This window comes from Macrobrachium rosenbergii, chromosome 41 (genome assembly GCF_040412425.1).
Source record: "Macrobrachium rosenbergii isolate ZJJX-2024 chromosome 41, ASM4041242v1, whole genome shotgun sequence".
NCBI classification, from domain to species: domain Eukaryota; kingdom Metazoa; phylum Arthropoda; class Malacostraca; order Decapoda; family Palaemonidae; genus Macrobrachium; species Macrobrachium rosenbergii.
The window spans coordinates 38,247,624-38,272,741 of NC_089781.1; the positions used below are offsets into that span (position 1 = coordinate 38,247,624).

The 25,118-nt window shown below is 36.9% G+C and overlaps 1 protein-coding gene across 1 annotated transcript in view; it reads left to right on the forward strand.

Annotated features, from left to right (window-relative positions):
* The window catches only part of p115 (General vesicular transport factor p115), a 311,820-nt gene that overhangs the window by 265,026 nt on the left and 21,676 nt on the right, over positions 1-25,118 (forward strand). Inside the window, 2 exon segments of the mRNA XM_067084261.1 lie at positions 1,870-2,072; positions 22,789-22,887. Coding sequence (XP_066940362.1) covers positions 1,870-2,072; positions 22,789-22,887 — 302 coding nt within the window.

The following is a 25,118-nucleotide window of genomic DNA, read 5'->3' on the forward strand; positions in this document are numbered from 1 at the left end:
AAAGATGTATTCAGCAAGGTTATTTATTTAAGAAATTTTACACCATCCGAGACACATCGTAAGCCACTAGAGTTTAGGCTGTTGTAAATTATTGTTTGAAACCTGTGGTAATTATGTAATGCACTTTATTTTCTAATTATCACAATTATATATATTACATTCCATTAAGGGATACCAACTTTATTAAGTACTACATTTAAAGCTTGAATATGAGCAACTTAGAGAAACAAAGTGACACATGTCAAGTTTCATGAGGTATGAAAATAAACTACTGAGTACTCAGGAGAGAGAGGGAGAGAGCTGCAAAACTGCAATTGTCATTACCTTAGCAAGAAAAGTTTCCTTTTAACATTTGACTCAGTTGATCACAAGTGTTTTGACACACACACACACATATTACTCAGTTTTTAAATGGTCACAACTGAACAAGCAGGACACTTAAGATATAAATTCTACCTAATTGTGTTATTGTCTTGGACTCAGATGGACATGCAATAATACCTGTTGCCACTAATGCAATCTAATTTAACTCTCTCTCTCTCTCTCTCTCTCTCTCTCTCTCTCTCTCTCTCTCTCTCTCTCTCTCTCTCTCTCTCTCTCTCTCTCTCTCTCTCGTGCGTTGTGCATGATTATTTTATTACAAGTTAATATCCTTTAATAAATTATGATTTATACAGTACAGTGTACGTATAGTAATTGTATTTATCAGTACTGTAAACATACTGCATTACCTGTTTACCCAAGGTTTCAACCAATATATGATTGCCTAAGCTGATTTATGACGTGTTAGTGATGAAGAAGGATCAGAAACTTTTCATATGTCATACCACATAAATAAACAACAAGTGCATACTATAGTTAACCTCGATGTCATGCAAACATGTATGTTTACACATGCTCACATACTTGGTGTATGTATACACACAATCACAGATTGAAGCAATGATGGGCAGAAAAAGTTCTGATGCAACAAAGCTGGGAAATTTATATGATTACAATTTTGTAATCCATTCAAGTTTTTCAGTTTGTTGGTAATTCAGCTTCAGAAAATCTTATTTAATATTAAAATCAGTGAAGTGAAAAAGCATAAAACAAAGTATTTTTAAAGTAAATGAAGTGAGAAAATTACATGAGACAGTTAAAGCTGGTGAAGGTCTGCTCATCCCTCCACACTCTGCTCTCCTGGCCCTCCCACCCTGTGATTCTTACCCTGGTATACTCCCCTCTACCCACAGTACTCAGCCACTCAACATTGTCTTCTACCTGTGCGGTGTTGCCAGCCATCCAAGCAAGGTTTTTAAATAATGAATCTTATATATAATGTAACTTAAATATATATTGTGGTACTGGGGACCCTCAAGATAACACCAAGGTCTGGATAGGTTGAAACCAGATATGAAGGATTACTGTATATATACAGTATATTTTTTAATAATTTTTTTCTGTACACCTCCATTACTCGTGAGTTCCTTCCTTCCAGCTCTACTGATGTTATGCATCTGTTGGTGCAGACATGAGTGATATGTATAGCTGCTTGAGACCTGGGATCCACCCACACAAGTGCACTACTACCAGCTGATTGATATTTTTTTCATTTTTTTAAGAGTCCAAAAGGTCTGGGTTGATTTATGGCAAATGCAAGTGTTCAATCTAAGTCATGGGTTTATATTAAAAAATTATTTTTATTTTCAAAAAGTTACATACTGAGGAAGCAGTAAAGCAAGCAACCCAGAGAATAGGGGCAGCCTCTAGTAAGGGTATTATGTGGAAAGCCTAACTGAAGACCTGTTTTGCCCTTTCATGACTCAGTTTTTAGTATCAACTCTCTCTTTTTTTTTGAACGTTAATATTAAATTTTTATCTTGACAGTGTTGAAAGCGCAGCAAGACATATCTGCTGTTGGGACAGATGCTGTTACTTCAACTACTTCAGAATCTACTGGAGATTCCACTGAAAGTCAACAGTTAACTCAACAACTGAACCATCTCCAGCAACAGTTAGCTGAGATGACCCATGCAAGAGATTATTATTATTATGAAATGGCAAAGAAAGATGCGGAACTCTCAGCACTGGTAAGCTAATATACATTTTGAAAGCATAGTCGCTGTTCGTCCTCAAAGGAGTTACACTCTTCTGGTTCCTCAGGGGTGTATAAGACAGACCAACCAATTATAAAGAATTCTCCTGTAGTTTGTCTTGGCCAGAATAGTGCTGTGGGCACAATGCTAGAATATAAAGGACTCAGGACAGGAGGGCTTCATCTCTGGTTCTACAGCGACTGCCTTGGTTTTCTCTACATCCAATTGCACAGATGTGACAACAGCTTGCATTTTGGCTATCTTGTATTACACTCTGGTCTGTCCAAGAGTTCACTAATCCTCAGGTTTTGCTTCGGAAACAGTGTTCAACTATGCATTTGTTTATTAGCATAACACCACTCAAGCTAAGTATACTTAGTTTTAAGAACCAGTGAAAAGTTTTACTACTTTAAAATTTTATTGGGTAGGCTTATATTTGTTACAGTTGGGAGCCAGTAGGCCTCTTGCAAGGCAAGAAGGTAGGCTACACTGTAATTGCTGTGTTGTTTTTTCTTGTTTGACAAAGTGAAAATTAGCATTAAGGCAATGATATCAGACAATTTTGTTATTGAAACTCATTAGTCAATGACTTTTTTAACACTAATAATTTGAGGTTACCAAAAGGGTAAATCGGGTTAGTCTGACTTCTTGTTTATGAAACATAGGCATGATCGTAGCTCCCAATCATGCTTTACTTACGAGCCCTGGGTGTTTACTGTGGGCCAGTATTTCCTTTGTAGTGTGTAGTAATCAAACTACAGGCAGTCCCCGGTTATGGACGATCTGGATTTATGGCACTTGTCTAGCGGCAAAAATCGACAATTTTCAGCGCTGAAAATCGCCAATTTCTGCTTATTGGCGCTGATAATTGGGTATTGGCGCTGATACATACCTAACAGAGATGCCAGCAACCGAAAATCGCCAAAAATCGCCGATTTTTGGTTCATGGTGATTTTTGGTTATCATCACGCTGTTAGAATGGAACCCCCACCGATAACCGGTGACTGCCTGTAATTTGATTCTGTTATATACAGGCAGTCCCCGGTTATCGGCGGCCTCGGTTATCGGCAATCCGGTTTTACGGCGTTTGTCTAGCTACGATGATAACTGGATTTTCGACACCGATTCTCAGTTATCGGCACCAATCTCCAGTTATCGGCGCTGATCCTTGGTTATCAGCGGTGCTGATCCCTGGTTATTGGCGCCAGTAACTGAATACTGGCGCCGATAACCGAGGATTGGCGCTATTATCGCCAATTTTCTGTTGTCGGTGATTTTCGGTCATCGTCATGCTGTCGGGAACGGAACCCCACTGATAACCGGGGACTGCCTGTATACAGTTCCCCAGTTATCCTTAATATTGGGGTTCTTTTCAAGTGCAAAAGGAAATATATTTATGTAGATCTACTTTCAACAGGTATTACTCCACTGGTCGTGACACCACAGATGTTTAGAAAAAATTTCACGACGCCTTTTTCCTAAGGGAATACAAAAAGTACTTTTTCGTAGTGGTGAGCTTTGCCAAACAATTTAAAATCTTAGAGATACTGATTGTATATATTTTGGTACAATAATTCCAATAATTATTAATTTTAATTATGAACTAAGTAATGTAGCCTAATTTCTTGTTTATGAAATAGACCAGGTAATCAAAGGTCATGAAATGTGTAAAAACATATAGTATGGATATCCATTTAGTTTTGTCTTGAGTGAAGAAGCATTTGTGAGTAAATCCTTCAAGGCAGTGCTGTTGTATTAATTGTGAATTAATATTTTCATATACATTACTATTTTATGGCTGTCACCTTACATGACTGGCTTGTTTTAATTTGAAGTGTTTGCTGCCTATACAATGATGTAGGTAGCTAACACTAATAGTTTTTAATAAGCACTTGTTCCTTTCATCAGTATTGGGCTGCTGTTACTCGACCTTCACATTATTTGTGCCACAATGAATTGCTCAGTCTGCTTTTTGCCCGTGGAAATGGCTCATAACTACCTGCCATGGGCCATCCCCTGAAGGAATAAAGGAGAATTTGATTGGTGGCCGGAAAAGTGTGAAATAGGCAACATGCTCCGACAGCAATTTTGAATGATAAAAGAGCCCATATTTAAGCATTCTCTATGAGTTATAGGTTTCAGTAGGAGAACAGAAGGAGACCACTGTACATCTTTCCGTCAGAAGTATGGCAGAATCCACATTTGGGCCAATACTCCAAAAGCAGTGGATTCTAGGAACTAGTACTTCAGCTCCTCCGATGTAGACGAAGAGTCTTCCCTTGGGAGAGAGATCACTGATATCTGACTAAAATTTCCCTTCTAGATCTGGAAGATCTAGGGAATGGTCTTCTACTTTACATGAGAGAGATACTTCAGATGAGAATCTGGCTTTTCCCATAGAGCAATCGTGTTTTGTAGGGGACCCCGATAGGGTCCATTCAGTCCCATGTGAGGTGTCTGTACCTAGGGGGTAGTGATTTATCCTGGACTTCTATACTGTCAGGCAGTAGTGATATGACTTCTTGGCTCAGTCAGTTCATTCAGGCTTCCCTGATAGAAAAATTCCACATACTGTACTGCCAGGCAGTGGTGATACAACTGCCTTGGCTCAGTCAGTTCATGCAGGCCTCCTTGATGGGAAAATTCTGCTTGCAGTACTTTTAGAATTCTGGGAGGAAATCATGAAGAGTATCAAGGATGACCTGGCTACTGAGCATCAGCATTTCAGATTTTTCTATCCATGATTCCCAGGAGGAATTCAGGTCTGTCCTATATATGGAATTGGGTCTTATGTGTAAAAATTTCTCATCCTTCAAACTACAGGATAGGGAGGCTGCACATTCTGCCCAGCAGAGATTGGTTTTCTCATAAAAAAACTTAGGTAATGGGAACAGGATAATAAAAAACCCAACCCTACAAAGAAGTTGAATCAGTTGTCTAGATCCACATTGAAATCAGAATGAGTAGTGAGAGACAGCTTACTTACTCCCAGAGCTCCAACTGGTAACAATAATAAGACCAGGTCGGACAATAAAATCTCAAACCAGAATGTAGTATGGGCACCAATATCTGCCCCTGAGAATGATACTGATAATCCTTGGTGAGACACCTGAATGTGCATCTTTCCACCAAGTGGAACATAACTCTTAAATGAAAGGAAAACTGACTGAGGTTGATTTATAATTTGGGAACAGAGCAGCCTTTCCCAGTACTGGTCCCTCCTTCAATAGAAATTCAGAAACTGTCGATGGAGATGGTTATCCTGCCAAATAATGTAACAATGAAAGCCATAGAAGCAACCATATTAATGAAAGCTATAAAAGCAACCTTTCTCCAGTATGATGGAAAATATAGTGCAACAACAGTTTTACAGAACCAATAACCTCTCTGCCTCTTCACGTTTGAAACAATCAGTTGTGGAGACTGAATTTCAGAATTTATGGTGACTGAGAAGCAAGAGTTTATGGCAGAAATAAATCCATTTGTTTCCACCACCCTAGTATCTGATAGTGCTACAAAGGAATGGGCAACACTTTTCCTCCCGTATGAGAGGAAAAGCTTTCATTGGACATGGCTCCTCAGCAATTTAGGACCTCTAAAAGGAAAATCTCAGGACAGCCATGGCTGAATTTTATGCTAGGCTCCACCTCCTCTACTGCTATCCTGGAAGTAGATATTAAAGAGCTTCCAGAGTCTTCCAGAACAATTTTCACTGCAGCAGCCAAAACGCTTATGCAGACATTATGGGGAGCACACTATGACTTTTTGGAGGGTTGCACTAAGGCTTGAAAGGAAGCATTGGTGGGCTCCAACATTTTCTTCCCCAATGTAACCTCCCTACTGTATTCTTCCACCATCTGTTAGGACCCTTTATGAAGAGTCTGTTGTTGCACAACTCATTGAACGAGCCAGACAGCAGCAGAATTGCACAATATATGCTATTCTTGAAAAAGGGAATCTGGGAAACAATACTCACGAAGTTTACTCCTCTTTAGCCTAAGAGAGCGTGGTATGAATCAAAGCCATACAAGCCTCCAGTCATTACTAAATGACCCCTCTGACTACAGAAGAAAGGACAACAATAGCATCGGCACCCCTTTTGAAGCTGACAAAACATTCCTACCAGGTAAAAGAAAAATCAATTCCTGGACTGTGTATTAGAGGGAACTCCTCCCCTTGGGGATAGAGTAGAATTTTCAGTGGGGTAGGGTAGAGATGGTCTCACCCTCCCCCATCTTCTAAAGTAATTTTTTTTCTAAAAATGAGACCCCTTTTAAAAAGGGGCCATAGAAGAAGATGGCTTTATTTGTCACTACTCTTCAGTGTCCCCAAGAAGCTTTCTTCTGAATGAAGGGTGAACCTTGACCCGTCAAATTTGACTCTAGTCCGAAGGTTTCTTAACAGCAACAAGTACCACCTTACATCCAGCAGATATTATCTAAGGCAGGGACGTGGTTGGGATACTCTTTGTGGACAGCTGTCTCTTCCCAACAGCTCTCAAACCAGAATAAGGAAGGACGTGAGAAGATTCCTTGCACAGCTCAGCTTTTCCAGATGACAATTGGAATGAAGTCTGGGCCTGTTACAGTTTGGGTCTGTGGTAGATCTAATCCTGAGTTTGTGATTGTAGGATTTATACAGTCTGGCTCTTACATGCCGAGAAAAGGCTTTTAGATCGCCTTCATCTGAGATTGGGAAGATACTCTGTATGTGGACCTGGAAGATGTCTCTGGCAAACAGGCTGACCTGACTCCACCTTTCGTACGAGTGATAATACACACGGATGCCTCCTTGACAGGTTGGGGAGGCCGTTGGGAGGATTGTCAATTAGGGGGAAGGTGATCACTTTTTCTGAGGAGAATCATATCAGCATTCTGGGACTATTAGCTGTTGCTCCATCTCTGAAAATAAAAGCCTCCAAAAGGGAACCCATATTTTGTCAGTCCTAGACAGCATGACTGCAATGTCTTTTATCAAGAGATTAAGCTCACTCTGAGTGCCTCTCAAGTCAGTAGTTGCTAACACGCTTCCACATCCTGAAGTGGACTTCTTTGCCCCATGCCAGAACCATCAACTTCCAGTGTATGTGTCTCTGAACCTGGCCATCCCCAAAATAGGAAGACTGGGTCCCAGATTTTGAAAGCTCTTAACAATCCACTAGCTTTCAATGGAACCGCTTGCCTAGTGGCCCTGAATTAGTGTAAGTCATTAGTTCTTTATTTCTTCAACAACAGGAGAGGAGTAGATTCCATTGCTGTCTGCTGTTCTATCCCAGACAGGAGGAGGGGAAGTTGTCTATGTATCGGCCTTTCTGAGCTGTGACCTACACATGGATTTTTAAATCTAGTCTACCAAGAAAATTATTTGTCTCACATTGCTAGGTACCTAGTGCAAAAACTATGGACTTCATCTATCTGATGCATAGCCCGTATGGAAAATGTGGTTAGATTACCTGCACACTAAGAGCCCAGCTGAAACCTATAGAAACAGTTTTACATTTTATTATATATCTTTTGAGGTCAGGGGCTTTGCTATTACAACACTCATGGCATACAAGGCAGCCATATGGTTTTGGAATTGATTCTAATATAGCAGTAATTAATTTTGTTCTCCAGTCTTTCACATTGCAAAGGTCAGTGCCTGCTAGGTTTCCCATGACCTGGTCCCTGAATAAGGTTTGTAACCTCCTGTAATTCCCTTAATTCAGTGGGCCCAATACAACTCATATGCTCCAAAAAGCAGTCTTCTCAACTGCTTTGGCATCAGGAGCTCAGATTAGCGTACTGGGCTCCTTTAGACAGGGGTAACGTTTCTTCACTCATACTGTACACCTAGTTGTCATTTGCTGTTGTCTCATGGCCTATCATTTGCTGGCCAAGAATGAGGACCGTTTTAAAGAGAAAACTCCCTTTTCAGATAAAAGTATTTCATATAAAATATTATGCCTGGTTCAAGCATTTAGGGGGTATCTACATGTCAAGGCAAACATCCCAGATGGTCATAATTTTTCCTTTATCCGAGCACAAACAAACTGCTCTCTACATGAGCTGAGAATTGTTGCAGTTTCGCTCATTAAAAATGCAGACCGTCACTCATTTCTCGAGTCATATGACTTCCAAAAGGTGAGTACGTTGTTAACTTTCTTCAGGAATGTTTCCATCGAAGAAGTCTCTGAGTGTATGAAATGGTATTAGAGGCAGTACAGTATTCCTGACCTGGTAAAGGTGCAATAATCCTGCAGCCAGACCCGATGTAATTAGCTAAGTCACTAGGTAAGTCTCCATAGAATTGCAAGGGATAATACATTTATAGCCAGACCCTAATGGGTATCTGGAATAAAGAAAACGATTGATAACGTGTGACTTTGCCTTGAATAAAAAATTCCTTAAATCAAAAATTCCTGAAACACTGTTGCCACAAGAGTGGTGGTTATGCTGAGATGTTGCTGTGGAAAGTGCAATAATCCCGCAGCCAGGCCCAGCATAATTAGGCAAGTTACCTTCGAACAGCAAAGAATAATATATGTTGGTTTGTAGTTTTTTCTTGTTCTTTATTGCTAAGCCCTAATGGGTATCCAGAATAAAGAAAATGGTTAGTAACCTGGGGCTATACTTCAGACCAAATGTTTGTCTGTGTTGTTGGGGTTTATTTATTAGGAGCTAAGCCTTTTCGTCACCTGTCAGTTAATTTTGTAAGTTCCTTTGAGGATGAACAGCAGCTACGCTATCAAAATTCAGGTTTTGAGATAGGAAAAATGTATTTTTGGTAGCCGCTGTGTTCTCAAACCTACGCACTTTCCCTCAAACCCACCCACTTTCCCTGAAGAAAAGGCATGGAACTTGGGTGAACATTTATCTTGCAAAAACCTGACGTGTAACCGACACTCGCACTGTTGTCACATCTGTGTGAATGAATGTAGAGAAAGCCGAGGCATTTGCTGTAGGACAGGAGATAGAGACCACCTGTCATGAGTCCTTTATATTCTATCATTGTGTCAACAGCACTATTCTGGCTGAGACCAACTATAAGAGAATTCTTTGTAATTGGTTGGTCTGTCTTATGGAGCCCTGGGGAGATCATAAGAGTGTAACTCCTTTGATGACTTACAGAGGCTACCAAAAATAGGTTTTTCCTATGTCAAAACCTGTTTTATTTTTATTCCTTTGTTTGTATGGGTTACAAGTATATTACATTAATTTTATCACTCCATGCACTCCAAGCCTGCCATTTATGCCATCTATTTCTCAGTTCCATACCTGTGCATTCCAGTCACTTAGCACAACTACCGTTTCTCATTGTCTCAACTCATCCAGGCACAGGTTCATTTTCCAGAATCCCTTGCTCAGTCATTATTTTTCATTCTTGAACATTGTACTGTACACTTACTATCACAATTCTTTCTCTTGCTCCACACAGTTGTACCCACACCATCCTTAAGCAAAAACAGTTACTCTTTTGCCCATCATCATGATCTTTCAGGCACACCAAGCACTGCATCCCTCTTTGACAGAATCAGTTTTCAGCCTTCTTGGTCCTGAATACTTTAATTTCTGACCATCCATTCCACTTTATCATGCTGTGTTCCAGTAATTCCAACTTTCTATCTAACTTAAATTGCAGATAGCGATATTACTAGCCAGTTCAAGAATAGATTAGATGAGTGATCAGCATAAAGTTTTATTTATATTCTTAAAGATGCTTCCTCAGGTAGACTAGCAAGGCTGAGGCACCTCTATCCATGTAACTTCATGCAAACTAAAGGAATTTCTTTCTATGGCTCTGTATAAATGTCTGAACTTTATAGAAAAAGTTTGTATGATCTGAATTAAACTATAGTCCATCATGGTAACAGTTGATAGATGATTAGGACTCCATTTGAGTCAGCATGATTTTGAAACTGTGGAAACAAAAATATTTCTTTGTTCATTTCATACTTTGAATTTCCAGATTGATAATAATGTCTTTTGTATTTACTATTACCTTGACTAATTAGAGATTTCATGCATTCTGGTAAAAAACATTTTGGCAAGGAAGGGGGTTTTATGTCATTAGTATAAATATCTGGTATCCAGTATTATAAACTGTGGATATAAGATTTGACATCACTGTAGCTTATAAAAGTTCAAAACTCAATAACTAATAAAAATTGGAGTAATTTGTTTCCTATTTTGGGCTTCATGGTTTTCAGTTGAGAATCTATCCACATATACAGTATTAAGAAATAAGGATGTAAGAACCTAATGTGAAGGCTGCAGTAGGTGTGTAGCTCTGATGAATCTGGTAGTTAGGTTTCCTACACTTTAACCAAAAGCAAAAATATCATTACGTTGCAATGACGGGGATAGATTTTTTTGACTCGAGTATGAATAGTTGATTTTCATGTGAATATATGAACCAAAATAAACTCCTATCCTTCATTGATGCAGTGGATAAAAGCATTAAGTTCATTGTTATCAACATGAGTTCAAAATTCCTAGGGAACAAAAGGTTTCTTTGTATACTCTTTTTGGATTCAGGTTTTCTTTTTGTAAATATATAAAAAGTATTGGGAAATCATTAACCCTTAAACGCCGACTGGACGTATCATACGTCGACTAAAATTGTCTGTTGGGTGCCGAGTGGACGTACCATACGTTGACTACAAAAAATTTCAACCTTCGGTCAACTTTGACTCGACCGAAATGGTCGAAAAACGCAATTGTAAGCTAAAACTCTTACATTCTAGTAATATTCAATCATTTACCTTCATTTTGCAACAAATTGGAAGTCTCTAGCACAATATTTCGATTTATGGTGAATTTTTGAAAAAAAACTTTTCCTTACGCCCGTGCGGTAACTCAGCCGAAAATTTCAGAAATTCTTTCGTCATTTTGTTGTAAGTTTTGCACTGTTTTATATTAGCTGTCACATAAAGTTTTATATATGAAAATGTGTGCAATTTCATGTAAAATTCAGCAACATACAACCCATGGTTGTAGCTTTTATCAGTTTGGAAATATTTTCATATAAACCACGATAACTGCCAAAATTTCAACCTTCGGTCAACTTTGACTCGACCGAAATGGTAAAAAAACGCAATTGTAAGCTAAAACTCTTACATTCTAGTAATATTCAATCATTTATCTTCATTTTGCAACAAATTGGAAGTCTTTAGCACAATATTTCGATTTATGGTGAATTTTTGAAAAAAAACTTTTTACTTACGTACGCGCCAGAAATTCTTTTGTCACGTTGTCGTAATGTTTGCACCGTTTTATATTAGTCGTTACATAAAGTTTTATAGATGGAAATGTGTGCAATTTCATGTACAATACAACAGAAAATAACTCATGGTTGTAGCTTTTATCAGTTTTGAAATATTTTCATATAGATCACGATAACTGCCAAAATTTCAACCTTCGGTCAACTTTAACTGGACCGAAATGGTAAAAAAACGCAATTATAAGCTAAAACTCTTACATTCTAGTAATATTCAATCGTGTACCTTCATTTTGCAACAAACTGGAAGTCTCTAGCACAACATTTCGATTTATGGTGAATTTCTGAAAAAGAAAACTTTTTCCGTACGTCTGCGCGCGGTAACTCGGCCGAACATCTCGGAAGTTCTTTTGTCACGTTGTCGTAATGTTTGTATCGTTTTACATTAGTCGTTACATAAATTTTTATATATGGAAATGTGCGCAATTTCATGTAGAATACAACAGAAAATAGCTTATGGTTGTAGCTTTTATCAGTTTTGAAATATTTTCACATAAATCACGATAACTGCCAAAATTTCAACCTTCGGTCAACTTTAACTCGACCGAGATGGTCGAAAAACGCAACTGTAAGCTAAAACTCTTACATTCTAGTAGTAATCAATCATTTACCTTCATTTTGCAACAGATTGGAAGTCTCTAGCACAATATTTCGATTTATGGTGAATTTTTGAAACAAAATTTTTCCTTACGCCCGCGCGGTAACTCGGCCGAAAATTTCAGAAATTCTTTCGTCATTTTGTTGTAAGTTTTGCACTTTTTTATATTAGCCGTCACATAAAGTTTTATATATGAAAATGTGTGCAATTTCATTTAAAATACAGCAACATACAACCCATGGTTGTAGCTTTTAACAGTTTGGAAATATTTTCATATAAACCACGATAACTGCCAAAATTTCAACCTTTGGTCAACTTTGACTCAACCGAAATGGTCAAAAAACACAATTGTAAGCTAAAACTCTTACATTCTAGTAATATTCAATCATTTACCTTGATTTTGCAACAAATTGGAAGTCTTTAGCACAATATTTCGATTTATGGTGAATTTTTGAAAAAAACTTTTTCCTTACGTACGCGCCAGAAATTCTTTTGTCATGTTGTCGTAATGTTTGCACTGTTTTATATTAGTCGTTACATAAAGGTTTATATACGGAAATGTGCGCAATTTCATGTAGAATACAACAGAAAATAACTCATGGTTGTAGCTTTTATCAGTTTTGAAATATTTTCATATAAATCACGATAACTGCCAAAATTTCAAGCTTCGGTCAACTTTAACTGGACCGAAATGGTAAAAAAATGCAATTATAAGCTAAAACTCTTACATTCTAGTAATATTCAATCGTGTACCTTCATTTTGCAACAAACTGGAAGTCTCTAGCACAATATTTCGATTTATGGTGAATTTCTGAAAAAGAAAACTTTTTCCTTACGTCTGCGCCCGGTAACTCGGCCGAACATCTCAGAAGTTCTTTCGTCATGTTGTCGTAATGTTTGCATCGTTTTACATTAGTCGTTACATAAACTTTTATATATGAAAATGTGTGCAATTTCATGTAGAATACAACAGAAAATAGCTCATGGTTGTAGCTTTTATCAGTTTTGAAATATTTTCACATAAATCACGATAACTGCCAAAATTTCAACCTTCGGTCAACTTTAACTCGACCGAAATGGTCGAAAAACGCAATTGTAAGCTAAAACTCTTACATTCTAGTAATATTCAATCATTTACCTTCATTTTGCAATGAATTGAAAGTCTCTAGCTCAATATTTCGATTTATGGTGAATTTTTGAAAAAAACATTTTCCTTACGTCCGCGCCGTAAGTCGGCCGAACATCTCAGAAATTCTTTCGTCACGTTGTCGTAATGTTTGCACCGTTTTATATTAGTCGTTACATAAAGTTTTATATATGAAAATGTGCGCAATTTCATGTACAATACAACAGAAAATAACTCATGGTTGTAGCTTTTATCAGTTGTGAAATATTTTCATATAAATCACGATAAATAGAAAAAATTCTACTTTCGGTCAACTTTAACTCGACCGAAATGGTCGAAAGCTGCAATTGTAAGCTAAAACACTTACAGTCTAGTAATATTCAATCAATCAGCTTCATTTTTCAACAAATGGGAAGTCTCTAGCACAATATTTCGATTCATGGTGAATTTTTGAAAAAAAATTTTTTTACGTCTGCTCGTTACGAATTCATGCATCATTTTGTGATAATATTTTCTTTGTCTTGCTTTGATCGTTTTACAATTTGTTATATACCAAAATCATCGCAATTTAGTGTACAATACAAAGAAAAAAAAATAACCCGTTAGCTTTAAACGTTTTGCTCACAGCGTGATTTGTATAAAATTATATATGAAATTTTTTTTTGCGCTGTCATATATTTCAATATTTATATATGATAATGATATTTTTTTCATTTCTGATGGTTGCATACTAAACTTCAGGCAATGACAAAAAGAAGGAGCCAAAAATGAACTCTTAATCTTAAAAACTAAGCGTGCTGTGATTTTTTGAAAAAAACTTTTTTTCCGCTTCGGCGCTAACTCCCGAACGCCGCCGGCATACGGGAGATGTTTTTGTAAATAGAGGCTCGGCGTTTAAGGGTTAATTATGAGTTCATTGCAGAGGGTTTTCTGTTTATAAATGATTATTTGTTGCTACAAACTCAATACAGTAATTGTAAAATAACTTTTTCTTTCCTTCTTTTGTGATAAGACATTTCCACTCTATAGTGTTCACTTTGTTTCTTATAGTAATTTTATATTGTAATTACTTTCTTCTTTCAACCTTATTAGTCCTACTGTATAGCAGGGTCGGCCGCTTGAGTCATCTTTCTCCACATATTTTTATTCCTTGCATTTTCTTTCCCCAGTTCCACCTCACCCATGTCCCTCTTCACTACATCCATCCATCTGATCTGCTGCCGCACCACACTCTCCTCCCCATCACTGGCATGTTCTTAACTCTCTTGATTGGTTCCACCTCCTCTCTCCTTATTACATGGCCATAATGTCCCAGATGAGCTTCCCTAGCTTTCTCCTTTACATTACATTACATATACTGTAACACACATTCTTCTTAAATCTTGACTCTTCCTCGTTTCCAGTAGTGATATTCCAGCAATCCATCTCACCATCCTCATCTTGGTTCTTTCCAACAGTCCCTCCACTTTCTTCTTAAATGCCCAAGTTTCTGTCCCATATAATAGTACAGTAAACCCCCCGTATTCGCGTTCTCATGGTTCGCGGACTCACGCATTCGCGGGTTTCTCTATGGAACATATCTAGCCATCATTCGCGGAAAATTCGCCCATTCGTGGTATTTTTCACTGAGAAATATTCACTAATTACTGTATTTTCATATAATTTTCATGAATAAATGGACTTTTTGTGATAAAACTATTAAAATACTCAGGTATAAGCATTTTTACAGGGTTTTTCTTGGTTTAAGCTATCAAAATGGGCAGTTCTAAGTGTTTTTAGAGGGGTTTTAAGCATTCGCGGATTTGACCTATTCACGGGTGGGTGTGGGACGCATCCCCTGCGAATACGGGGGGTTCACTGTATGGGCCTGATAATGTCTTATAAATCTTCATTTTGAGCCTTAATGGCACTTTCTTGTCTACAACAACTCCAGTTACTTCTCTCCATTTTTGCCATGCTTCTTTCACTCTGTCTCACTGCATTCTTTGTATCTCCCTCCTTTTGTTATTATTGATCCCAAATAGTTAAACTTACCATTCTGTTTTAGCACTGTACCATCTTCCTCTTGAATGTTTACTTCTTCATGTCCTCCTTTACTACTAATCATTAACTCTGGAAAGACAATGTTCACTTTCAATCATTTCCTTTCTAGGGCTCCTTTCCATGCTAAATACCTTTCTTGCAGTTCTTCCTCTGTGTCTGCTATAATGACTAAATCATCAGCAAACATCAGTCCCCACAGTTCTTCGTTGTTCCTTAATTCTGATGTCAAAGTGTCTATAATGATGGGGAACAAGAATGGACTCAGAGCTGATCCCTGATGGAGGCCAGCCTCCACAGGGAATGCCTCAGTCTCCCTATATTTCATCTGTACAGTGGTTCTTTCCCCCTCATACATCATCTTCACTAACCTTATCTACTTCTCTGGTACCTTTCTTTCACACACACCAATAAACTACTCTTCTTCATACCCTGTCATATGCCTTTTCAAGATCCACAAAACACATGTAAACTTTCCTGTTTCCTTCTAGATACTTATCTTGGACTTGTTTTCTATAAAAATTGCATCCACTGTGCTCTTTCCTTTCATAAACCCAAACTTCTGCTCATGTATGTCTATCAAGTGTTAACCTTCCTGCTACCATTCTTTCTAGTATCTTGAATACATGCTCCGAAAACTTTATTCCTCTTTAGTTCCCACAGTTTAACATGTCTCTTTTTGTTTATACACTTTAATCATCCAATTATCATTCCAGTTCCTTGGCATTTCTTCTACATCCCAGATCTTTTTCATTAGTGCATATATCCACTCTTTGCCTAGATTACCCAGTGCTCTAATAATTTCTGTTGTTACCTCTTGACTCCCCTGCAGCTTTATTTACTTTTTCTTTCTTTATAGCATTCTCAACTTCACTCTCTCTGATGTTTGCTATTAGTCCTTCTACTGTAGGAACATTTTCCAGTTCTTCATGCTCATTCTCAGTGTTTAGTAGTTGTGAAAAATAGTCTTTCCCTCTTCAGTTGACTTCTTCCTCAATTAAGATATTTCCATTTTCATCCTTAATAATTCCTACCTCTCGTACATCCTGCCTGTCTTTTATTCTTGCCTCTGCAATTCTGTACATTATCTTTTCTCCCTCTGGTGTTCCCATCTTCTCATACCACTCTCTCTTGGCTTCTCCCTTTGCAATTACTACCATTTTCATTGTCTCCCTCTTTGTCCATCTATACTCCTCTCTTGTTTGTTGGTAGTTATCATCTTCCCATCTTCTGCCCACCTTCTTCTGGCTATACTCTTTTCCTTCACAGCTGTTTGAACCTCTTGATTCCACCACCATGTTTCTTTTTCCTGTTGCTGCTTACCACTTGTCCTCCTACACACCTCTGCTACTGCTGGCACCACAATCTCTTTCATATCATCCCATATCTCTTCAGGTGATTCTGACATACCATTTACATATCTCTTCTCTGGCTCTTTCCACTTGACTTCTGAACTCTCATGTCTTCTCCTCCTTCAGTCCAAGTTTTCTTTTCCTTATTGCTTTCAACCTAAAATCTGCCACTACCAGTTTGTTGAGCTACAGCAGATTCATTTGGAATAGCCTTACAATCATAGGGATCTTCTTGTCTTCCTTCCAAACCAGAACACCAAAGCATATTCAGTATGTGTCATTTTGTCCACTTTTGTATGTTATTAGATGACTTCTCCTTTTCTCAAACTGTGTTTAAGACTACCAGATTCATAGCCTCTGCTAATTCCAACAATCGTCTTCCTGGCTTCTTCCAAAACCTCTTCTTCCATGTATTCCTTCAAAGCCATCAGAACATTCACCTACATGGGCATTCATGTCCCCAGATAACACTAATAGTTCACATCTTGGAACTCCTCCTATATATTCTTCACTACACCCTTGTTGAGGGGCGTATGCCGAGATATGCCATACTCTTATCTTTCACAAACTAAGCCCATGAGCCTGTCATTGATACGCTGGACCTCTGTGACATTCTCCTGCAAATCTGGATGGAGAATAATTCCTACCCCATTTCTCCTTGTATTTTCCCCTGTGTGGTAAACTTTATATCATTCTCCAATCTTTCTTGCAGTTTTTCTCTTCCATTTAGTCTCTGGTATACATAGAATCATAACTTTCCTTCTCTGCATGACATCAACTAACTCTCTTCCCTTTCGTGTGAGGCTACCAACATTCCAATTTCCAATTCTCATCTTTCCTTTCTTTTTCCAATCCTTTCTCCTCACTAACTTCTTTAGCCACAGTACCCTATGCAAATTTCTCATTGCTGTTAGGGGATACTGCAGCGTATCGCTTATGGGGTACACCCTAGCCTAGCCCTATTGCATTCCATTATTGACTTGAGATTCATTATTTAGTTTTTGCCACTGTTTCATACTCATTTGGCTAGACCAGGCAGCAACTCTCCCCCTTTATCCGGGCTTGAAACTGGCAGCAAGTTGGACTAGCTTGCCTCCCCACTGGCTGGGTTTATACTTATGTTGGCATCTCTAGGAAGTTCATATTACTTTCTCTCCCTCCTTCATTGCTTTTACACTTTTGAGATTAAATGTTGTGGTATTATTTTTTCAATATATTAATCCATAAGAGACACGCTAAATATATATCAGGCACACCCCCAGACTGGGCAAACTTTAAGGTTAGTCAATTTAAGAAAACTTTTCCCTACCTTCCACAGGAAGTGTAAAGTGGCTATTTACAACCCTGTGCAGGGCCTCTTTACAAGACTCATAAGAATATGTAAATTTTACCAAGTTATGCAAGTTTTTCTAATATTTTATTTTATTTTGTAGAATTATAATTACAGCTCACACAATTTCATAACAGATAAGAACTGAGTATATTTGTTGTAAAACATTATGAGATTTACTGAGATGGGGAGATGCAGTTACTTTTTGTGAGGTAACCATATTTTTTTCTAATATTTCTTTGCAATATTACAATTATAGCTGGCATACTATCATAAAAGATAAGAACTGAAACCAACAGCAATCCCTGGGTATATTTATGAGCAAATAAATAAATAGATGTCCTTGGGCTGCAAAGAGCCATTATATCCCCCTCTGAAATCTCAAGGCATACTGATCAATGTCTCTCCTGTGCCAAGGTATTATACTCGTAGTTGCCATGAGTCATTTATGGACGATTGAAGTGCTATGAACATCTTTCCTGCTAAATTCATTCAAACAGTATGGTGTGTAATATTAATACTCTTATGAGGATTCCTGTCCATCACCCAAAACCTGTTATAGATATTCATATGAGGATTCCCGTTCATTAAGGGTTAGTATATTGGATCTAGGGAGGTTCAAAGTGGCTTTAGAGTATTTTTTCATTCAGATTGCTGGTGTGTGATTTTTTTCTCCTCTCAGCATCTGTGATGAGTTATTCTTCCCATGGCCATGGTCATTTTCCCCACCAGTGGCTAAACTCATGGTTATTATTTTCTATGTTTTCTGAGATAACTGTTAGTCCAGGTCTGTTATTTGGTGTGCTACTCAGCATCAGCTATACTGTTGCCTAATTGGTTCAAGGTACTGTATTATATACAGTAATTACTGTTCCAGTTTATTTGTTGTGCTGATTGTGTTTTAATTACATGTTTTTAAGTTATCAGGCAGAACATTAGCTGAAGTTATCCAGGGATGTGGCTTATAGGTAATGTATGTTACTTTAATTTTACTTTGAGATGAAAACTACCAGTTTGAATCATGATCAGGCTGCTCCTTAGATTATGTGCAGGTGCACTGATTTTAGAACAAAGCCCTACAGAGTACTGGATGTGGGTTTTTGATAAAATAAGGTACACAGTACTTGTGGGACATTCCCATCTGCTGGAAAAAATGTTTTCATGGTAAATTCTTAGTTCTTCATCTTCCATATTGAGGTACAGTAGTAAGATCTAGCAAGGCAATGGTTAGCATCTGTGATAAAATTTAGCAAAAAATTTCAGCCAAACTTATTTTTTAATGATAATTTAGTACGTTTTTTAATAAACTGTTTTGTTCTGATATGTACAGTATGTATGCTCTGGAAAAAATAAGATGTTTCTTGTAAATTCTTAGCTTATTGACTTTTGAACTGAGGTGGCAAACATAAGTAATCCTTTAAGGAAACAGTGAAGTTGTCTAGTAAGGCATTGGATTTTAAATGCACTTCTATACTGGACTGCAGCAAAAGAAAACTGCGCAGAGTTGAATGCACACTGACTTGGTGGGCGGTACTTCCACCCCTACCATTGGCAACTGTTACCATAACTATCTTGCAAAAGTTTAACAGCCGGATTTCCAGCTCACTGAAAGTTAATCCCATATGTAAAGACGTCAGGTTGGTATATGAGGAAAAATACAAATTACTTAAAAAATTTGTCATATTAGATTCACAAAAAAAAACCATTGATTCTTATAAAAGGCCAGATTCATAGTTGATGAACACTCCCAGACACTTAACCCCGTAAGAGGAAATGGCATGACACAGATTTGTCCAGATAGGTGTACTGTATGTTAGTACCTCTTGGATCTATGTATTCCCAGTAACCAGGTAGTAACTTTGTATGTCTGTATATGAGTTCACTACTTATAAGTTTCTCTAGATACTTCACTGCTTTCGTAAAGGATTACTTATGTTTGCTTGTTTATATACAGTAGTCAGTGCCATTATTTTCATAATCATTTAGTGTCATTTAATTTTCCAAGGAATAATTGTATGGTTTTCAGTTATTTGATCATTTTCAGTTCTGCTGGGTGGTAGGGTGATTTTTCTGTGCAGTTGGGACGTAAGGAGATAATTTTTGTAAATACTTTTTTTTGTGTGGTTCAAGGAAAGATTTTTGTGAATACTTTTTTTTTGTGTGGTTCAAGGAAAGATTTTTGTGAATACTTTTTTTTTGTGTGGTTCAAGGAAAGAACACATATTTTATCAGTACTAACTTTCAAGTCACCTGAAATTGTTCCTTCTCCAGTCCTTAAGAGTCTTACTAAACCTCTTCACAAGCCTTGAGATCAGGTTTCTGTAGCTGAGTGAACCCTTTCACTTACCAGTGGCTGATATACAATAGACGTCATCCACATTTAAGTCCTTTGCATTTTTATGATGTATGCAAACATAAAATAAAAATAATTGCACAAACCAGAATCATTTTTGGATGGTGAGTGTCCCAGATTATACATGAGAGAGAGAGAGAGAGAGAGAGAGAGAGAGAGAGAGAGAGAGAGAGAGAGAGAGAGAGAGAGAGAGAGAGAGAGAGAGAGAGAGAGAGAGAGAAGAGAGAGAGATTAGATTAGAGAGAGAGAGAGAGAGAGAGAGAGAGAGAGAGAGAGAGAGAGAGAGAGAGACTTAATTTTTCCATATTTCCATATTTTCCTTGGTGCAGGTACAACTTTTGCATTAACAAATGAAGACTTTATCACAAATAATTTTTTTTTGGCAAATTTTTTTGGGGGGAAGGTGCAGAACTTTCCCATATCTCATAAATTATACTCATTATTTCACCTACATAAACTTTTTTGGAGTCTTTTTTTTTTATGCCATTTTATTGAACTATCATTCAGCTGCCAAATTAAATGAAATTGAGCAATCTACCTGGAAAACTGTCGGTAGTATATGTCTTTGAACAAAAAAAAGGTATATACAGGTACAGTATAGTTTTTGTGTGGGTGACTTTCTTACGGAAAATATAACACTACCATGTCATTCATTTTTTCATATTTTCCTTGCTATAATTATAAATTTTTAGCATTGCAATAACTGGTTAACTTATGTGGGTGTGCTATGGATAAAAAACAAAGATTTTGCCGCAAATAGTCTTTTTATGCCAAATTTTTTTGGGGGAAAGTGCAAACTTTTATTTCATCTAGTGATTTCTACTAATTTCTCCAACTACATCAAAATTATTATTTTTTTTATGTCATTATATAGAAAAATAATTCAGCTGAAAAAATGAAACAAAATTGAGTAGTCTACCTTGAAAATTGTAGGAATTATGCATCTTTGAACAGAAAAAGGTATAAACATTTTTACATCTACTGCTCAAGTCACTGCCACCTCCCAAAAATGTAATTGTTTAGAAGGGTCATAAGTGAAAGTGTTAATGCTGAGAACTGCCTTTCTTTGGGCCTTTGTGTCTTTGCGGCAAGTCAGTGAGCTGCACACCCTTTCAGTTAAGGTCATGGATACTAGGATTACTGTAGAAGTCAACAGGTACAGTATGTCTTTTGCCATGAACATTGTTGTGAAAATGCAAACATAAGCCTTCCCTTCTCTCTTGGTCTTCACCAAGATTGAAGATCATTTTTGCCCTTTCAGAGCCTAACATTTGTAAACTCAGAAATTACAAAACCCCTTGAGTGTTATGTCCATGTTTGATTTTTCCATTAAATGAGCTAATATGCAAGTAACTAGGAACACTATTTCATTGAAGCTCAGGCAGGCCGTTTTGTGGGTATTCAGGAGCATGTTAGATGGTGAAGCAGATCAAGTTAAGAGATAAGCTCTCTTTGTACTTCATTTCCTTTTAATTGTATTCTTCTTGTTAATTTGGTTGTTAATAGCAGGCACATAGTTAGATTTGTATTCTTTAGGTTCTGTGGTAACAGCAAGACAGGTTGTTCCTGCTTCAACTGAGTTCCAGAATCCTAATCCTCAGTCTTTTATTCATTATGGCATCCAACAAGAGACGTACATTCCAGGATTGTATCTGTGTCATTCTTAATAGATAATGGCTATCTTCTGTTACTTTTGTTACTCTAGAAAGTACCCTATGACAGTATGAGATGCTGTCCTGCCTCTGTGACATTAACATCATCGTGATAGGGAATAATACAAAGGTGTACAGATAAAAAAAAATTACTATTAACATACAGATTCTACTGTTCATTAAAGTTTCAGAAGCTGGGAGATGAATCTCTGGCTATCAGTCAGTCATTCTTTGGTTTGTAGCCAGTCTTGTCTACATAAATGATGATTCATGTCATGAGTAATGTATTTTTAGTGAAACAAATGTAGTTGTTAAATTCAAAATATTTTCCTACAAACCATTAATTACAATATAGTTCCCTCCTCCCAACCCTCTACCTCCCTCAGCGATATGGTTAGATGTCACAGAAAGTGACTACTTGGCTACTGGATACCCAGAGATCTGGATCTGAGGAAGGGCTGTGCTGCCTATCTTTATGAACTCTTAACTAGTTTGCTGCCATATTCTTTTACAGGGAACTGGGTGTCTAGGGTAATTTGTTGAACACGAAGTTAAGCTATTAAAAGAATGCTTTTAAATGAAAAAAAAATCTTCTTGATCACATTACCAAAGTTTTTAGTGAATTTTTTAATAGACTGATTTTTGTAATTGTGTAAATGGTTGAATTTGGTTCAGTAGTTATTTTTATTGTAATTATATTGTATAGTGAGAAGTATTTTATTGATAGTTTAAATTGAAATTAGTACTATTTCATTGTAAAGTTGTTCTGTACCCAAGGAGAAAAATTGGTTGATACGTTTATACTGTACATTCTTTAACCCAAAGAAATTAACGTTCAATTTGGCATGCCTTATTTTGCACACTAGGGGAATTTTTGGGTAAGAATTTAACCGGCTTAAGTAAATTTTATTATTTATGTTGCAATAGCTAGACTCTTATTCTTAATAGTAGGGTGAGGTTTATTGTTGTGTTTTTTTTACCCGTATACATTTTGTCTTTAGCAACAGTCAAATCAGCTGTCGGATCATCAGCAGTCGCAGCAACAGGAGGTGCAACAGACAGCTCCCCAGAATGTGGAAGTTACAAATAATAACTCAGAGGTCAGTGAAGAAACATTGAAGTAAACACTTTTATTAATACAGTGCTACCCTGCTTTTTCATGGTTGAATTTTCCGCGCTTATTTTGTTGCGGATTTTTGTGGAGCATAGCTTTCACTTTTCTGCGGGAACTTTCACCAATTTGCAAATTTTTTCTATGGACCGTATCTCTGAAATTGTCACTAATTTGCTTTATTTTGTAGAGCAACACTATTCACCAATTACTGTACAGTAATTTTTCATATTATGTTCGTGACTAAATACAGACTTTTATGATAAAAATGATTTGCAGTGTACTTATACTGTACTACTGTATCTGTTAAGCTAATTCATTCTCTCTCTCTCTCTCTCTCTCTCTCTCTCTCTCTCTCTCTCTCTCTCTCTCTCTCTCTCTCTCTCTCTCTCTCTCTCTCTCTCTTTAAGGGTAAATGTAAGATGTATTTGAATGATATTACTATAAAGTGTTTTTGGATGAGAGAGCATACTGTGCAATATCTAAAATGTTCGCTAATTATTTTAATTTTATTTTTGGTCTGCTATTATTGGAATGCAAAAAGTTGTAATTCTAGCACGAAAAATATGAAAAAATGAATGACAAAGTAACATCGTGTTTATATAAAACTACTGTACAAAAATAATTTGTTTTGCATAGTATAGTTTTATAGATAAAATGTGATGTTACTTTGTCATTAATTTTTTTCATATTTTTCGTGCTATAATTACAACTTTTTGGATTTCAATAAAAGCAGACTGAAAATAAGATTAAAATAATTGGCTAATATTTTAGATATATTGTACAGTATGCTGTATCATCCAAAAACACTTTACAGTAATATCATTTCAAATACATCTTACATTACCCTTAAAGAGAGAGAGAGAGAGAGAGACAGGGAGAATCGTAACCCTGTTATGCTCATTCTGGGGCCCACCCCGGAATGAGTTTAACAGACACAGTAGTACAGTATAAGTACACTGTAAATCATGTTTATCATAAAAATTTGTATTTAGCCACAAACATAATATGAAAAAATGCAGTAATTAGTGGATAAACAGTTTGCTCTACTAAAAAAAGCGAATTAGTGGTAATTTTAATTGTTTTTACCAATGTACATAAAAGGAAAATGGAATGACTTCACTACTATGAGAGAAAACAATTATGCTCATGTATACAGGGGTAACTTGATTAGTTATCAAACATTCTGTAAGACAGATTTATTTAATTTGTATTAAATATTTTATAGACATTTTGCTGTGTTTACATTAATATTAATATTTTAAAATTAGTAAATCATTGTTATAAGCATTTTAGGGGGCATATAAATTTAAGAGTAACAGTTGTAAAAGGGGTAATCTAAAATGACTTAGTGTTTGGGGATGGTGGTTTGGGGTGTATTTTTGTTTGAACTGATATTAAATGTCTTAGTGTGATGATTTAAGGTATATTTTTGTTTGAACTATTAAATTAGGCAGTGAACTTTTAAAATACAGTTATAAGCATTTTAGTTCAGGGGGTACAGGGTATTTGGCAGTTATAAGCCTTTTTAGGGGGAATTTTGCATTTCCGCAGTGGGTTCTGGAAACTATCCCTGCGAAAAAGTGGGGGAGCGCTGTAACTCAAATTTAACTGTGCCTTTTCCTGTTATTGATACCAAAAATTGAAATGAGACTTCATGAAGTAAACTTAAAGTGTTGCCTTTGCTATGTATTTTTCCACTTTTACCAAAAAACTTTATGTATTATTATATTTCCCAGTGTATGGAAAATAACTTAATGTAATTAACTTTTACTCCCAATAATTTCTTCAAAATGTAAAAATTAAACTCTCCATGAAAAAACCATACAGCCTACATTGAAGCAATTTCAGATTTGTTAAGAGGCAGTTATACACCTGGTAATAAGAGTAAGTAGGGGAAGTCGTTGTTCTTAGAAACGTAACGCTTCCAGAGCTCTACCACTGAAGAAATGATACAGGGCCCTGCAGAAACAAGGAGGCTGTTAATGAAGGTCTCAGACTATCATGATCATCTGCTAGACTTTTGAGCAGAGGATAACAACTACCAAAGAAAAATGTGAGAACATGACAGCAATACTTTTATCTTATCTCCTAATATTTCACTGGGAAGTCGGGTGAAAAGATGCAGGAGGATGTGGAGGCCGATGAAGTAGATCTGTTGGTAGTCAACTTGATTCTGGAATGATAAAAGATTTCATTTTCTGCAAGCCTCCATCTAGC